Consider the following 19,400-nt stretch of genomic DNA (forward strand, 5'->3'; position numbering starts at 1 on the left):
GTGACATCGAGGTTAGCCGTGAGATAAAAAGGCGGATAGCAGCTGCAAACAGGGCCTTCTACGGATTGCATAACCAGCTGCAAACCCGTACTAACGTAACGTAAAGGGTCACTTTGCTAACGAGATGTAGAGAAATGAAGCTTATTTGGATTGTTTTGTATATATATTTTTTCGCCGCCATAAAAACACTAATTCACGCAAAAAACTTTCGGAATCACCGACACAGAAAGATTCCAGTAATTTCTCCGTTCCTCTTTGAAAGAGAGTGTCTGCAGATCGTAATGACGAAATATAACATCATATAACAACTTTAATCAGTGCTCAAATATGGAAAATTAACCAAATCTGTGAGTGTATTTATTATTTTCTCCATGACTGTACTGCCGGTACCCGCATAACTGTCCCATACTGATTTTGGTCACTTTTGAGTTATCATCGGGAATCGACTTAACTGTTATCATATTTTCTGGAAAAAAAATAAAATTGATACTTTTTGTCCCATATTGAAAGTACCCGCATTACAGTCCCACTACATAGTGGTGCAAACTGCAAACATATAATTTTGCTCCAGATTAGTATATATCGGATTATTTTAGGCTCATAGAAGTATGTCATTTGATTAACTAGACTAGTGTTGTTTTTCTGTAGTACAATCTACGTTGCCAATGATACTGCCGGTTGCTGGTTGAATTTATATGGGATGGGACAAAATATGCGAGTACTTTCGAAATGTATCCGCATATTTTGTCCCATTTTAAATTTTTTTCAAGTTATATAACGTAAAACCAGTTCCATCCATGTTTTTTGTTCTCAATGATAAACTTGTGTTGCCATTAAACTGTTATGGTCGTTGGTTCTGAATGTAATTGCTGGAAATCCGAAAATTCAAGGATTATATTTAATCGCCGTTTTCTCAACATGTTGTTTTTCATTATGGGACAGTTATCCGGGTACCGGCAGTGTATGTATATAACAGTATAGATTTGTCACCGTTTGTAGCAGAAACACAAAATTTGTATAGATATTAGTGAATAGTTTAACCATTACAAAAACACTTTCTATAAAAAAAATCACTGTTTCACTTGTAGAACTACTAAAAACAAAATAATTTTATATTGGTTATAAGTTATCATAAGTTGTTATTAGTCATAGGTACTTGACTGAACCGTTGCTGAATGAAACCACTTTATTGCTATCACCAGCCAATGCACTATGGGACGTTTTCATACAAGCAGGCGGACAAAAATATTTTCATCATTTTTTCTACATTTCGGGTATTTTTTCTACTTGTTATGAACAAAACAAGTTTTGGATCATTTGTGACTATATTACGGTCAAATTTTGATAGAGGGGAGTATTTTTTGGTATAAAAAAAGGAAATAAAACATGGATTCGTTGCCCCACCATTTCCAATAGGCTTTTGACAACCTCTAATGTGTAAGGAACATGTGAGTCAAGTTTGGTAAATATTGATCAAGGCGTCCTAGAGTTAAATATAAGCAAAAAACCTAAATTAATCCACCTAGCGGTCAGACTCAGCCTTTCTCATTCAAACATATTATTTGTAAAAATAGATTTACATGAATGCTTAAATCCAATAAAGGTATATTCACTCTTTGGGTTCTAAAATATTGATGTTGTAATTAAAGTATAAAATCTGAAATTCGACGTAATGTTAGTGCTTAAGAAATAGCGAATAAAGGAAATGACTCTTAATTTCGAACAATTTAATCACGAGCGATACCGGGAACCTTCACATAGTACGATACCTCATTTAAATCATGTTGAGGCCATATATATTGATCAAAGCAGGTATGGTTTTGAATAGTCTTTGAATTTCTTTTCTTTCCAAAACTTTTGAACAGCACATCAAATTGTTATGAAGTTTGTTATTTGTAAATTTGAGAGATGACTCGTTTGTATGCCACTAGTTATGTTCAAATAAGTCGTGATAATAAACTTTAGTTGTTTTAACAATTTAATACATAACGGTTGCTTAAATTTGATTACAATCAAATGAAAAGGGAACGCAAAAGGCAGCCAAACTTTAAAACCACGTGTCCAATCATAATTCATCAGTCAACCCTTAACTAGCCTGTTCATCTGATATCAATATTGTTCAAATCGGTTGTGTAGTTTCTAAGATAATGAAGTTTGAGTGATATTAAATAGTCTCCAGAACACGTTTCTTTCCATAAATTCTGAACCACAAGTTCAATCTTCATAAAATTCAAAAGTTAAGGGTTTCTTAGGTAACCCGTTCATTTGAAATTAATTTTGTTCAAATCGGTTGTGTAGTTTTTGAGATATTGATGTTTCGTGATTTTTACATTTTGATACATAACCTCTAAACTAGAAATCCGATTACAAAGGAATTTAATAGGGTCTTATGGAGCAACTGGACCTTTCATTTGCAGTTAATTTCATTGAAGTCGGTTCAGCCATCTCTGACAAAATCGAGTGAGATTGGGAGAGCGTTACACACACACATACAGAAAATGCTCAGCTCGTCGAACTGAGTCGAGTGATATACGACATTCGGCCTTTTTGAGCACTTTTATACCATTAGTTTTTGCAGTGATTGCTATACCTTTCTAGGAGAAAAGCAAAAATTGAGTAAGCTCAAGCAGTCTTTGGAATACGTTTCTTTTCAAAACGTGATTTCCTTCTTTTATACATAATTATGAACCACATGTTGAATCATTAGTTTAGGATTTTCACGACAGGCCGTTCATTTGGCACCAGTTTTGTTAAAATCGGTTGTGTAGCTTCTGAGATATTGATGTTTCGTGATTTTTACATTTTGATACATAACCTCGAAACCAAAAATCCGATTACAATGAAATTCAGTAGCAACCTATGGGGCAACTACAGCTCTCATTTGCAATTAATTTCACGGAAATCGGTTAGCCATCTCTGAGAAAAGTGAGTGAGAAAAAAAAGTTGCACATACACACACACATACACATATACATACATACATACATACAGAAAATGCTCAGCTCGTCGAACTAAGTCGAGTGATATACGTCATTCGGCCCTCTGGAGCACTTGATTACCTTTAGTTTTTTCAGTGATTTCTAGGAGAAAGGCAAAAAGGTGCAAATACACACGTACACACCCACACTCACACAGACACATATACACCTATACATGCATACATGCAGAAAATGCTCGATTCGTCGAACTGAGTCGAGTAGTATATGACATTCGGCCATTTGTATCACTTTTCTACCTTTTAATTAGCCAGTGATCGTTAGGAGAAAGTCAATATGTTTACTTTCATTATGTGATTTCATTCCGTCCCGAACGCTCGGCAATAACGGACGCATTAAGTGGTTGTCTCGCTATAAAACCGATATTGTGTAGAAAAAATCGAAAAAGGCATTGCTTACCCGGTCGCGTTTCAAAGAATGCGAAGTGCGGTGTGAAGATAATCTGATAATCCGCAGTGAAGGTCATCCTGCTATTGTGCTTTAGTGGTGTCGCTGCGCAGCTGCCCGTTCCAGCACCGAAAGACTCGGTGATTGTTCTATTGAAGTCAACAAAGAAGAAGAGGTACGTGTTTCTTTGCCACTGTACTGTTGCGCTAGTTTGAGCGCAATGGATGTGGATCCCTTAGCCCCCGATCCCCCGTCTCCGAACCCACCCGACCCTGTCCTTCCTGTTCAGTCTCCGTCTGTCCCTGCTTTAATCAATCCTCGTCCCAGGCTTTACCCAGACGGATCAACGGGTCCACTGGTCCTTTACATGAGGCCCAAACCAGGAGGTGAATCGCTTAACACGTTGCAAATCGCGATGGATCTGACGTCACGATACAAGGCCGTGACTGAAATATCAAAAGTCAGACCAAACAAGCTCCGTGTTGTGGTGAATGATCTGGATCAGGCCAACGATATAGCTTGCTCCGAGCTCTTCACACGCGAGTATCGCATGTATGTACCCGCACGAGACGTGGAGATCGACGGTGTGATAACCGATTCGAGTCTGTCTAAGTGCAACCGGTTGCTTCAAGAATTCCAATACTAAGGCGAAGATATTGGACTGTAAGCAATTACGGTCTATGTCGCTCGTCAGCGGTAAAAAAGTATACACTCCGTCAGACTCGTTTCGCGTTACGTTTGCCGGATCTGCTCTCCCTAGCCTCTCGATTAACCGGGTTCGTCTGCCTGTGCGTTTGTATGTGCCCCATGTTATGAATTGCACCAATTGCAAGCAGTTAGGTCATACAGCTGCCTACTGCAGCAATAAGGCACGGTGTGGCAAGTGTGGGGAGACTCATGCGGAAGATTCTTGCAGCGTAAACGCTGAAAAGTGTATTCGCTGCGGGGAAAATCTGCATGAGCTTTCCACATGCCCGGTGTACATACAACGCAGAGATAAAATTAAACGGTCTCTTAAGAAGCGCTCAAAGCGTTCTTACGCTGAAATTCTTAAGAAGACCGTGACCACTTCTACCATAACATCGAACCCCTCTGATCTGCTGTCTTCGGATGAAACGGACTCTGACGATCCACCAGCAGAAACGTCCTACGCCAATCCTGGAGAATCTAGAAAGAGGAAAAATATTTCCTCTCCTAAGCTTCCCAGGAAAGGCCCTAAGGTTTCTCAAGATGGAATGAATAATACGAACAAATCTAAAAGTGCTGCGGAAAAGCCGAAGCAAACTCCTCCTGGGCTTGCAAATTTAAAGTCTCAGAAGGAGTTCCCAGCACTTCCTGGAACATCTAAAACCCCAGTTGTTCCTTTTGCACATCCAGTTGGTAAATCAAATGCTGGACTGGTCAATTTTTCTGACATTGTGGACTGGATTTTTGAAACTTTCAATATACCCGATCCAATTAAAATTTTTCTCACAGCATTTCTCCCAACAGTTAGAACATTTTTGAAGCAGTTGACTGCCCAATGGCCCCTCCTTGCAGCGATTGTATCCTTCGATGCCTAATTCAACTGCGTATACGAAGGATTCTATCTCTGTCTTACAGTGGAATTGTAGAAGTATTTTACCAAAAATTGATTCATTTAAAGTTTTGATAAATAGAAACAAATGCGATGCATTTTCCCTTTGTGAAACTTGGCTTACTTCAAATATTGATCTCAACTTCCATGATTTTAATATTATTCGCCTTGATCGAGACACCCCATATGGAGGAGTACTTTTAGGGATTAAAAAGTGCTATTCTTTCTATCGTATTAACCTCCCCTCGATTCCAGGCATCGAAGTTGTCGCATGTCAAATGACAATACAAGGTAAAGAGCTTTGTATTGCCTCAATATATATTCCTCCCAGAGCACAGGTTGGGCAACGGCTGCTCTTTGATTAAATAAAACTTCTTCCCTCGCCACGTTTGATTTTGGGAGACTTCAACTCTCATGGTGTGGCTTGGTGTTCCCCTTACAATGATAACCGCTCCTCTTTAATCTATAAACTTTGCGATGACTTCGACATGACTATTTTGAACAACGGTGAAATGACACGTATCCCGAAACCTCCAGCGCGCCCAAGTGCTTTGGATCTATCATTATGTTCAACGTCGCTACAGTTGGATTGCACATGGAAGGTAATCCTCGATCCTCACGGTAGCGACCATTCGCCTATTCTTATTTCAATTACTAACGGGTCAACTCGCATGCGACCAATTGACATTCCGTATGACCTCACACGGAATGTCGATTGGAAGTTATACGAGGAAATGATTTCAAAAGCGGTCGAGTCGATTCAACATGTCAGAACAACTTGAAGAATACAACCTCCTCGCGGGCTTGATTCTCGACGCCGCGTTGCAAGCCCAAACGAAGAAATATCCCGGCGCAAAGATCAAAGAACGGCCTCCCACTCCGTGGTGGGACCAAGAGTGCTCCGATGTCTACACGCAAAGATCCGAGGCGGTTTGGCCTTCCAGAAGGGAGGTATACCTGGCGACTATTTACGGTATTCGGAGCTTGATACCAAGCTTAAAAGCTTGGCTAAAGCAAAGAAACGCGGATATTGGCGTCGGTTCGTGAACGAGACGTCGAGGGAGACATCGATGAGCACTCTTTGGAACACAGCCCGAAGAATGCGGAACCGCGTAACGGTCAACGAAAGCGAGGAGTCTTCAAGTCGGTGGATATTTGATTTTGCCAGGAAAGTATGTCCGGACTCTGTTCCTGAGCAAAACATTGTTCGCGATGCGTCTCCGGGCCACGACGCGATAGAATCACCTTTTACGATGGCAGAATTTTCGGTTGCCCTCCTGTCCTGTAACAATAACGCGCCTGGGTTAGATAGAATCAAATTCAACTTGTTGAAGAATCTACCCGGCAATGCCAAGAGGCGCTTGTTGAACTTGTTCAATAAGTTCCTGGAGCAAAACATTGTACCGCAGGATTTGGGGCAGGTGAAGGTGATCGCCATCCAAAAACCGGGAAAACCTGCTTCTGACCACAACTCTTATAGGCCGATTGCAATGCTATCCTGTATCCGGAAATTGATGGAAAAAATTATACTCCGTCGTTTAGACCACTGGGTCGAATCAAATGGTCTACTATCAGATACTCAGTTTGGCTTCCGCCGTGCCAAAGGGACGAATGATTGTCTTGCGTTGCTTTCAACAGATATTCAGCTGGCGTATGCTCGCAAAGAACAAATGGCGTCTGCGTTCTTGGACATTAAGGGGGCTTTTGATTCCGTTTCTATTGACATTCTTCCGGGTAAACTTCACCGACAAGGATTTTCTCCAATTTTGAACAATTTTTTGCACAATTTGTTGTCCGAAAAGCACATGCATTTTACGCACGGCGATTTGGCAACTTTTCGAATTAGCTACATGGGTCGTCTCCAGGGCTCATGTTCAAGCCCCCTTCTTTACAATTTTTATGTAAATGACATCGACGAATGTCTGGCAAATTCATGCACGATAAGACAACTTGCAGACGACTGTGTAATCTCTGTTACAGGGGCCAAAGCTGCCGATTTGCAAGGACCATTGCAAGATACCTTGGACAATTTGTCTGCTTGGGCTTTACAGCTAGGTATCGAATTCTCTCCGGAGAAGACTGAGATAGTAGTTTTTTCTAGGAAGCATGAACCTGCTCAGCTTCAAACACAATTAATGGGTAAAACGATTTCTCAGGTTTTGGTACACAAATATCTTGGTGTCTGGTTCGACTCTAAAGGCACCTGGGGTTGTCACGTTAGGTATCTGATGAAAAAATGTCAACAAAGAGTGAATTTTCTTCGTACAATAACCGGACAATGGTGGGGAGCCCATCCAGGAGACCTTATAAGGCTTTATCGAACAACGATATTGTCTGTTATTGAGTACGGGTGTTTCTGCTTCCGCTCCGCAGCAAACACACATTTGATCAAACTGGAGCGAATACAATATCGTTGTTTGCGTATCGCCTTGGGTTGCATGCAATCGACCCATACGATGAGTTTGGAGGTCTTAGCTGGAGTACTACCATTGAAAAACCGCTTTTGGAGCCTGTCTTCTCGTATTCTTATCAAATGTGAGGTTTTGAACCGTCCTGTGATTGAAAATTTTGAAAGGTCAATCGAACTTAATTCTCAAACCCGTTTTATGACATTGTATTTCAATCACATGTCCCAAAATATTAACCCGTCTTCGAATATTCCAAATCGTGTCAAGTTATCAAATACTTCTGATTCTACTGTGTTTTTCGATACATCCATGATAGAAGAAACTCGTGGAATCCCGGATCATTTACGCGTGCAGCAGATCCCCAAAATTTTTTCTAATAAATATCGAAATATCAACTGCGACAATATGTTCTCACTGACGGATCACTTCTCGATGGGTCCACTGGGTTCGGTATCTTCAATAACAATTTAACCGTCTCCCATAAGCTCGATAATCCTGCTTCTGTTTACGTCGCAGATTTAGCTGCAATTCAGTACACCCTAGGGATTATCGAAAAAATGCCCACGGACCATTATTTCATCTTTACGGACAGTCTCAGTTCCGTTGAGGCTCTCCGATCGATGAAAGATGTTAAGCACTCTCCGTATTTCCTGGGGAAAATACGGGAACATCTGAGTGCTTTATCCGAAAAATCGTATCAGATTACCTTAGCGTGGGTCCCTTCTCACTGCTCGATACCGGGTAATGAGAAAGCGGACTCTTTGGCTAAGGTGGGCGCAACAAACGGTGAAATTTATGAAAGACCAATTGCTTTTAATGAGTTTTTCGCACTTGTACGTCAGAATACGATCATCAGTTGGCAAAATTCTTGGACTGGAGGGGAACTGGGAAGGTGGTTACATTCCATTATCCCCAAGGTATGGACGAGCCCGTGGTTCAAGGGGTTGGATGTAGGTCGAGATTTCATTTGCGTGATTTCGCGGCTTATGTCCAATCACTATAGATTTGATACGCATCTCCGTCGTATTGGGCTCGGGGAAAGTGGTATCTGTGCCTGTGGTGAAGGTTATCACGACATAGAGCACGTTGTTTGGTCATGCCCTGTACACCGTGACGCCAGGTCTAAATTAATAACTTATAGATATTAGTGAATAGTTTAACCATTACAAAAACACTTTCTATAAAAAAAATCACTGTTTCACTTGTAGAACTACTAAAAACAAAATAATTTTATATTGGTTATAAGTCATCATAAGTTGTTATTAGTCATAGGTACTTGACTGAACCGTTGCTGAATGAAACCACTTTATTGCTATCACCAGCCAATGCACTATGGGACGTTTTCATACAAGCAGGCGGACAAAAATATTTTCATCATTTTTTCTACATTTCGGGTATTTTTTCTACTTGTTATGAACAAAACAAGTTTTGGATCATTTGTGACTATATTACGGTCAAATTTTGATAGAGGGGAGTATTTTTTGGTATAAAAAAAGGAAATAAAACATGGATTCGTTGCCCCACCATTTCCAATAGGCTTTTGACAACCTCTAATGTGTAAGGAACATGTGAGTCAAGTTTGGTAAATATTGATCAAGGCGTCCTAGAGTTAAATATAAGCAAAAAACCTAAATTAATCCACCTAGCGGTCAGACTCAGCCTTTCTCATTCAAACATATTATTTGTAAAAATAGATTTACATGAATGCTTAAATCCAATAAAGGTATATTCACTCTTTGGGTTCTAAAATATTGATGTTGTAATTAAAGTATAAAATCTGAAATTCGACGTAATGTTAGTGCTTAAGAAATAGCGAAATAAAAGAAATGACTCTTAATTTCGAACAATTTAATCACGAGCGATACCGGGAACCTTCACATAGTACGATACCTCATTTAAATCATGTTGAGGCCATATATATTGATCAAAGCAGGTATGGTTTTGAATAGTCTTTGAATTTCTTTTCTTTCCAAAACTTTTGAACAGCACATCAAATTGTTATGAAGTTTGTTATTTGTAAATTTGAGAGATGACTCGTTTGTATGCCACTAGTTATGTTCAAATAAGTCGTGATAATAAACTTTAGTTGTTTTAACAATTTAATACATAACGGTTGCTTAAACTTGATTACAATCAAATGAAAAGGGAACGCAAAAGGCAGCCAAACTTTAAAACCACGTGTCCAATCATAATTCATCAGTCAACCCTTAACTAGCCTGTTCATCTGATATCAATATTGTTCAAATCGGTTGTGTAGTTTCTAAGATAATGAAGTTTGAGTGATATTAAATAGTCTCCAGAACACGTTTCTTTCCATAAATTCTGAACCACAAGTTCAATCTTCATAAAATTCAAAAGTTAAGGGTTTCTTAGGTAACCCGTTCATTTGAAATTAATTTTGTTCAAATCGGTTGTGTAGTTTTTGAGATATTGATGTTTCGTGATTTTTACATTTTGATACATAACCTCTAAACTAGAAATCCGATTACAAAGGAATTTAATAGGGTCTTATGGAGCAACTGGACCTTTCATTTGCAGTTAATTTCATTGAAGTCGGTTCAGCCATCTCTGACAAAATCGAGTGAGATTGGGAGAGCGTTACACACACACATACAGAAAATGCTCAGCTCGTCGAACTGAGTCGAGTGATATACGACATTCGGCCTTTTTGAGCACTTTTATACCATTAGTTTTTGCAGTGATTGCTATACCTTTCTAGGAGAAAAGCAAAAATTGAGTAAGCTCAAGCAGTCTTTGGAATACGTTTCTTTTCAAAACGTGATTTCCTTCTTTTATACATAATTATGAACCACATGTTGAATCATTAGTTTAGGATTTTCACGACAGGCCGTTCATTTGGCACCAGTTTTGTTAAAATCGGTTGTGTAGCTTCTGAGATATTGATGTTTCGTGATTTTTACATTTTGATACATAACCTCGAAACCAAAAATCCGATTACAATGAAATTCAGTAGCAACCTATGGGGCAACTACAGCTCTCATTTGCAATTAATTTCACGGAAATCGGTTAGCCATCTCTGAGAAAAGTGAGTGAGAAAAAAAAGTTGCACATACACACACACATACACATATACATACAGAAAATGCTCAGCTCGTCGAACTAAGTCGAGTGATATACGTCATTCGGCCCTCTGGAGCACTTTAATACCTTAAGTTTTTTCAGTGATTTCTAGGAGAAAGGCAAAAAGGTGCAAATACACACGTACACACCCACACTCACACAGACACATATACACCTATACATGCATACATGCAGAAAATGCTCGATTCGTCGAACTGAGTCGAGTAGTATATGACATTCGGCGCGCCCAAGTGCTTTGGATCTATCATTATGTTCAACGTCGCTACAGTTGGATTGCACATGGAAGGTAATCCTCGATCCTCACGGTAGCGACCATTCGCCTTTTCTTATTTCAATTACTAACGGGTCAACTCGCATGCGACCAATTGACATTCCGTATGACCTCACACGGAATGTCGATTGGAAGTTATACGAGGAAATGATTTCAAAAGCGGTCGAGTCGATTCAACATGTCAGAACAACTTGAAGAATACAACCTCCTCGCGGGCTTGATTCTCGACGCCGCGTTGCAAGCCCAAACGAAGAAATATCCCGGCGCAAAGATCAAAGAACGGCCTCCCACTCCGTGGTGGGACCAAGAGTGCTCCGATGTCTACACGCAAAGACCTGAGGCGTTTTTGGCCTTCCAGAAGGGAGGTATACCTGGCGACTATTCACGGTATTCGGAGCTTGATACCAAGCTTAAAAGCTTGGCTAAAGCAAAGAAACGCGGATATTGGCGTCGGTTCGTGAACGAGACGTCGAGGGAGACATCGATGAGCACTCTTTGGAACACAGCCCGAAGAATGCGGAACCGCGTAACGGTCAACGAAAGCGAGGAGTCTTCAAGTCGGTGGATATTTGATTTTGCCAGGAAAGTATGTCCGGACTCTGTTCCTGAGCAAAACATTGTTCGCGATGCGTCTCCGGGCCACGACGCGATAGAATCACCTTTTACGATGGCAGAATTTTTGGTTGCCCTCCTGTCCTGTAACAATAACGCGCCTGGGTTAGATAGAATCAAATTCAACTTGTTGAAGAATCTACCCGGCAATGCCAAGAGGCGCTTGTTGAACTTGTTCAATAAGTTCCTGGAGCAAAACATTGTACCGCAGGATTTGGGGCAGGTGAAGGTGATCGCCATCCAAAAACCGGGAAAACCTGCTTCTGACCACAACTCTTATAGGCCGATTGCAATGCTATCCTGTATCCGGAAATTGATGGAAAAAATGATACTCCGTCGTTTAGACCACTGGGTCGAATCAAATGGTCTACTATCAGATACTCAGTTTGGTTTCCGCCGTGCCATAGGGACGAATGATTGTCTTGCGTTGCTTTCAACAGATATTCAGCTGGCGTATGCTCGCAAAGAACAAATGGCGTCTGCGTTCTTGGACATTAAGGGGGCTTTTGATTCCGTTTTTATTGACATTCTTCCGGGTAAACTTCACCGACAAGGATTTTCTCCAATTTTGAACAATTTTTTGCACAATTTGTTGTCCGAAAAGCACATGCATTTTACGCACGGCGATTTGGCAACTTTTCGAATTAGCTACATGGGTCGTCCCCAGGGCTCATGTTCAAGCCCCCTTCTTTACAATTTTTATGTAAATGACATCGACGAATGTCTGGCAAATTCATGCACGATAAGACAACTTGCAGACGACTGTGTAATCTCTGTTACAGGGGCCAAAGCTGCCGATTTGCAAGGACCATTGCAAGATACCTTGGACAATTTGTCTGCTTGGGCTTTACAGCTAGGTATCGAATTCTCTCCGGAGAAGACTGAGATAGTAGTTTTTTCTAGGAAGCATGAACCTGCTCAGCTTCAAACACAATTAATGGGTAAAACGATTTCTCAGGTTTTGGTACACAAATATCTTGGTGTCTGGTTCGACTCTAAAGGCACCTGGGGTTGTCACGTTAGGTATCTGATGAAAAAATGTCAACAAAGAGTGAATTTTCTTCGTACAATAACCGGACAATGGTGGGGAGCCCATCCAGGAGACCTTTTAAGGCTTTACCGAACAACGATATTGTCTGTTATTGAGTACGGGTGTTTCTGCTTCCGCTCCGCAGCAAACACACATTTGATCAAACTGGAGCGAATACAATATCGTTGTTTGCGTATCGCCTCGGGTTGCATGCAATCGACCCATACGATGAGTTTGGAGGTCTTAGCTGGAGTACTACCATTGAAAAACCGCTTTTGGAGCCTGTCTTCTAGTATTCTTATCAAATGTGAGGTTTTGAACCGTCCTGTGATTGAAAATTTTGAAAGGTCAATCGAACTTAATTCTCAAACCCGTTTTATGACATTGTATTTCAATCACATGTCCCAAAATATTAACCCGTCTTCGAATATTCCAAATCGTGTCAAGTTATCAAATACTTCTGATTCTACTGTGTTTTTCGATACATCCATGATAGAAGAAACTCGTGGAATCCCGGATCATTTACGCGTGCAGCAGATCCCCAAAATTTTTTCTAATAAATATCGAAATATCAACTGCGACAATATGTTCTCACTGACGGATCACTTCTCGATGGGTCCACTGGGTTCGGTATCTTCAATAACAATTTAACCGTCTCCCATAAGCTCGATAATCCTGCTTCTGTTTACGTCGCAGATTTAGCTGCAATTCAGTACACCCTAGGGATTATCGAAAAAATGCCCACGGACCATTATTTCATCTTTACGGACAGTCTCAGTTCCGTTGAGGCTCTCCGATCGATGAAAGATGTTAAGCACTCTCCGTATTTCCTGGGGAAAATACGGGAACATCTGAGTGCTTTATCCGAAAAATCGTATCAGATTACCTTAGCGTGGGTCCCTTCTCACTGCTCGATACCGGGTAATGAGAAAGCGGACTCTTTGGCTAAGGTGGGCGCAACAAACGGTGAAATTTATGAAAGACCAATTGCTTTTAATGAGTTTTTCGCACTTGTACGTCAGAATACGATCATCAGTTGGCAAAATTCTTGGACTGGAGGGGAACTGGGAAGGTGGTTACATTCCATTATCCCCAAGGTATGGACGAGCCCGTGGTTCAAGGGGTTGGATGTAGGTCGAGATTTCATTTGCGTGATTTCGCGGCTTATGTCCAATCACTATAGATTTGATACGCATCTCCGTCGTATTGGGCTCGGGGAAAGTGGTATCTGTGCCTGTGGTGAAGGTTATCACGACATAGAGCACGTTGTTTGGTCATGCCCTGTACACCGTGACGCCAGGTCTAAATTAATAACTTCCCTCCGGGCCGAGGGTAGAGGACCAGCTGTTCCTGTTCGTGATGTCTTGGCGAGTCGTGACCTACCCTACATGTCCCTTGTATACATTTTCCTGAAATCCGTCCATGCCCCAGTCTAGTCCCATTAATTTCCATCCACATTCAACAAAACGGCAAAAACACGTCATAGACCTGGATTTTGGAATCATCAACCGAACCCCACACGAATCCGCCAGGACCTGAGAACCCGAGGCCTTTCGTGATATCTTGGCTTGAACAACAGCGAACAACAACAACGAACCATAACCAGCAACTGAACCCCGCACAATACTTCCAGGACCCGAGGATTACAAGCCCCTGTCCCAGCTCATAACATCGTGGCTTAGCAGAACAAATCCATACATGCTGCATATTCATGGCCATTCGACGATCATCAGACGACCATTCAACTACAAAACATTAATTGAAAAATATAGGCTAGTTTTAAGATAGACTTAATTTCAGCTCGTAGTCGGCAGCGAGGATAAAAAATTTGCTTAAAGATTTTAAGTCATCAGATATAATTGGCGCCGTTAAACATTAAATTGTATTTGTGCCGTGTCAAATAAACGATAGGTGAAGAAAAAAAAATTATGTGAGTTCACATTTTTATGAACAACGGACAAAGTTACAATCCGAATAAAATGAAATTCAATAGCAACCTATGAGGCAACTAGACCTTTCATTTGACACTAATTTTGTGAAAATCGGTTCAGCCATCTCTGAGAAAATTGAGTGAGTTTAAACAACCTCAGGATAACTTTTCTTTACATAACTTTTGAACCATATGTTCAATCATAACGAAACTTGAAAGTTAAGGGTTTTGAAGACAGCCCGATCATTTGAAATCAGTTTTATTGAAATCGGTTGTGTGGTTTCTGAGATACTGATGTTTCGTGATTTTTACATTTTGATACATAACCTCTAAACTAAAAATCCGGTTACAATGAAATTCAATAGCAACCTATGGCGCAACGAGACCTTTCATTTGCAATTAATTTTATGAAAATCGGTCCAGCCACCTCTGAGAAAAGTGAGTGAGAAAAAAAAGTTGCACATACACACACACACATACACACATACATACATACATACAGAAAATGCTCAGTTCGTCAAAAGGGGTCGAGTGGTATATGACATTCGGCCATTGGGACCACTTTTATACCTTTGGTTTTTCCAGTGATTGCAATACCTTTCTAGGAGAAAGGCAAAAACGTTTTTTTCTAATATGCTTCAATTTTGCTCCAAAAAGCAGAGATTGATCACTTGCCAAAAAATGATATCGTTTGGGCGCAGGTAATGGAAACTAAACTCTTTTGAAATTGTTAGTAGACACCTGAAACTTGAATAAAAACAGGGACTTTGCCTTAGAAATCCTGGGAGTTGAACAAACAAAGTCGAAAATAATGACCAACAAAGTTGAAAATAATGATTTTTCTTATTTTCTTCTTATTGTCAAACGGTTTTAATCGTTTGGTCGCGGGTAATCGCATCTTAACTTTTCTGAAACCCCTAGCCTTGGAACTCCTGGGAAAAAAAGATATCGACCGACAAAGTTGAAAAAGATGATTTTTTCATTTTTTTCTTATTGTCAAGCGGTTTTAATCAGTTGGTCGCAGGTAATCGCAGCTTAACTTTTCTGAGATTGTTAGTAGACATCTGAAATTTGAATAAAAACAGGGACTTGTCCTTGGGATTCTGGGAGTAAACAAATGCCGACCAACAAAGTTGAGAATAATGATTTTTTTATCATTTTATTCTTTTTGTTGTTGCTTATCTCTTTTTCAATTCATTTTCCTGAAGCCAAATCACTTACGTTTATGAGAATATGATACACTCAATAACAATTATGTTAACATGATCCAAAATAACAAGAACCCAGCACGGGGGTCTTGAGAGTGAAAAGATGCTGTCCAACAAAGTTGAAAATGTTTTTTTTTTATTTTCTTTTTATTGTGCTTTATCTTCTTTTTTTTCACCCATAAAACCACACAACCACACATTTTTCTGAAAGTCCAATCAACAACGTTTACAAAAATTAGTTATTCTGTTATTATGCGCGATTTTTTTTTATATTTTACTTTTTTTCGAGGAAAAAGTGCATTTTTTCACCATTTTTCATCTTCATATCTCGATATCTCAGGTATAGTACCTGATACAGTCTTAAAATTTGGAACTTTTCTTAGTTAGAGTGTCTACTTCCTATAAAAAATATAGAGAAATAGATCGGCGACAGTCACTTTTCCGATTTTTGTGCGCCTGAAATCCTATAGTGCGATGGCTATTGCAAACGCATTTGCTCCAAGTCACATAGGGGTTCCGGGGGTAAAACGCACCAGTTAACGGAAGCAGAGTATACTCTTTTTAAAGCTAAGAGATAAAACCAATGTTATATACTGATCGATATATAAACACCCTTATTTATTCGCTCAAACTTGCATCTGATGCAAAAGCATTAGAGAAAATGCATAATACAAATTTGTTAAGAGAGTGTAATAATTTTATAAAAGTCGTCAATCGAGGCAAAATGCACTCTTTCAGGGGTAAAATGCACCGCAACAAAGGGGCAAGAAGCACCATGCAAATGAGGTAAAATGCACCCCGTCTACGGGTCAGAACGCACTACAATATTGGGGCAGTACGACTCATTTTGTCATCTAATAAATAAAGGCAAAACGGTTTTCTATGGATTTCCATACACTCGAGCGGCATGGTTTTGGGAAACACCGTTTTCGACTGCCTCTAGCACCGATCGTAGCTGTTCAACGATCCATGACCGCCTATTGGACTTCCGGACAATGCTGGAAACGAGATAAAATGTAAGCAAGAAATTTGTTTACAAAGAGTCCTTTTGCCCCGAGCTAAGGGAAGCGTTATGCCCCGAACGTAACAAAAGAATGTGTCTGGCTACATAACGGTAATTCTCATTGAAACTTATCGATATTTCATCAGAAATATGTTGCTCGACATATATTCGATGCAATAACACTTTTCGCTGGTGGAAAACATTAATTTAAGAGCTAAAAACACTTAATTTAGCTGAGAAAAATATTAGACCGTATGCAACGGAAACTTTTTTTTTGTATTTATTCACATTTTCTGACAGTTTAGTGCTGCCAAATTGACAGGGTGACTATAGAAAACATAGATTCAAATAATAGAATTATTATTTTGTGCTTCTTACCCCAGGTACCCCTACACACATAACACACAGGGACGAGACGCAAAAACCAAACCTGCTGCAGACGACGGTAGCATAGTACCACGCTATATGCTATTCAAGCTATTCTGTCGATTTATGTTCACAGCATTACTATACGCATTTGGCGAGCATTGCGCAGCAGCACATCAAACACAGCTATTCACAAAATTTCTATAAAACACTTGTAAAATTTTGAAAACCTTAGGTATCAAACACATTTTCTTCTAAAATACCACGCGAGCGAAAATTTCGACGTCCGACTCTGGTCATGGCCTGCTTTAACAATGTTTTGCAATTTCATTGCAAATAATGTAATGAAAATATGAATTTGAGGAAAAATACTATGTTATAATAAGACAGAAGAAAAGTTTGAATAATGCACGCAATTTAAGTTGTTAGCGGTGAGTCACCGTGCGAGATTGTACAAAACTCCGCCATTCTTTTACTTTAGAAAAAAATATCTCTAATTTCCAAATTTACCATCAAATAAATGCAGAGGATTATATCTCTCTGTCACTGTTTCATCTGAAGAAACACCTTTTTGAAGTAACTTCCTTAATCAGAGGATACAACCATTATTGTACATTTCGCTTGTATACTTTCAATGTGTTTTTTTAAATAAAAAAAAATGTTTGATAACGTGAGTATTGACGAGCATTCTTCATTATTCTTGGGCTTACAACACTCAGGATTGTTAAACTTTATTTTAAAATTATTCTTCTTCACTAAGAACAAAATAAAACCATTTTATGCACAAAGAGCACATGTTCTACGCAGCGTACACTGCCCGTTTATAAACATTAGTTATAAATCTCCTCTAAAACCATAACCTCATATTCAAGCAATACTGAGATAAACTTTTGAATTCAGACATGTCTGCACAATGCATTTAAATAGAAGTTGTCTGATGGTGCCGTATACATTCATTATACAACTTAACGACTGAAAAAGAAAAATTAACACAGCGCAGTTCTTCCTGGAATCCTAATTTATAATAAACAAAGGCTCAGAATGAATTTATCTTATTCTCAAGTTAACTCATTTAAAATTTACATTTTCTTCGTAACTTTCACGAGCGGTATCGTTAAATATTCAGTAGAAAAATATATATTTTTTTGTTCTAGCCACCGCTCCGCATTTTCCCGCAAAAAGAAAAAGCATACGCAGGATGAAACTTCGGCTATGAATGAACTTATCGTTTAGAAAGTCGACTCAATTGAAGAAAGTAGCAATTGCCATTTTCGGGAGTTTTTTTCCTTCGCAAAATATTCATAATGTTCAACATATGGTGCTGTGCATAATTTTCGGCGTCGTCTGCAACATTCGAGATACTGAGTAATGTGAATACTAATAATAGGTAAGGGGCCATCCACATACCACGTGGACAGATTTTTAACAATTTTGACCCCCCCCCCCCTCCCCCTCCGTGGACAACTGTCCATATAAATTCTAAAAGAATTGTATGAACCGTAAAGAATAGCCAAACCCCCCCCCCCCCCTCCAAAAAGCTGTCCACGTGGTATGTGGATGGCCCCTAAACAAAATTCACTCCTATTCCAATTGCCGTTGGGGCAACCGTTATTTGATGCTTAATTCGTGTCGATGAAGTATGTGAATTGAAATTTTTTGTGTATTTCAAATAACCGAATGGAAACGATGTGTATGATACATAAAAATTATAATTATTATGAAGCATACATCGTTCACAATGAGCTACGCTTATGTAACGCTAAATTCAAATCCAATCGCATTGATTTTGAACATTCTCAGGCAGCAAATGTCCGCTGTCAGCATGTAAAAATAATTCTGTCATGAAGCAAAATCCCGAATCCGAAATTAAAAACAATACTGTTCGATGATACATCCGGATGTGACAGCCTGGCTAACATCAGGGTCACTTGGGATAACTTTCAATGTAAACCTAAACACTCACGTTCCGTTCGTTCTCCGCTTCCAGATGTTCGAAAGTGACCGCGCCCAGGAAACAGTAAGCAACAACCATGGCCACTAAAGTGACGTGAGAGAAAATGCACGTAAACACCTTCCACATGCAGCACACGAAGGACATGCACTTGCTGCGTTGCTTCTTCTCGCCTTCGTATGGAAGCGGAAGTTGTGCCGGAATCGGCATGCCCTGAGGCGGCCCGGTGCGACGGGTTGACATTGTCAGACCAAGTTTCTCCTTAGCGATGCAATAGTTTTCCGTCTACTCCCCCAGCTGGTTGAGTTGACTGCCTGAGAACGAAACAGATAGAAGAAGGGAAGAGCGGATTTAGAATTTATGTAATTCGTTTCCTGCAAACAATGTTATGAGTTAGACAAATGTTTTCCATCGCCTACGGATTCAGGAAGGCAATCGGTGCATACAGATGTAATTGCAGCCTCCGTACAAATATCGAAAGCCACCATATCGATGATTGTAACTAGTTGCTAAATGTTAGTGGGTTCCATAACAATGGCACGAATTTTGCAATTATCACA

At 39.8% G+C, this 19,400-nt stretch overlaps 1 protein-coding gene across 2 annotated transcripts in view; it reads right to left on the bottom strand.

The window, feature by feature from the left end:
• Positions 1-19,400, bottom strand: part of LOC129723416 (uncharacterized) — a 266,536-nt gene that overhangs the window by 174,193 nt on the left and 72,943 nt on the right. For both annotated transcript variants that reach the window (XM_055677619.1, XM_055677620.1), the window contains exon 3: positions 18,853-19,154. In XM_055677619.1, the coding sequence (XP_055533594.1) occupies positions 18,853-19,083 (231 nt within the window). In that variant the 5' untranslated portion in view covers positions 19,084-19,154. The remainder of the gene's footprint in view (positions 1-18,852; positions 19,155-19,400) is intronic.

This window comes from Wyeomyia smithii, chromosome 2, assembly GCF_029784165.1.
Source record: "Wyeomyia smithii strain HCP4-BCI-WySm-NY-G18 chromosome 2, ASM2978416v1, whole genome shotgun sequence".
Lineage (NCBI taxonomy): Eukaryota > Metazoa > Arthropoda > Insecta > Diptera > Culicidae > Wyeomyia > Wyeomyia smithii.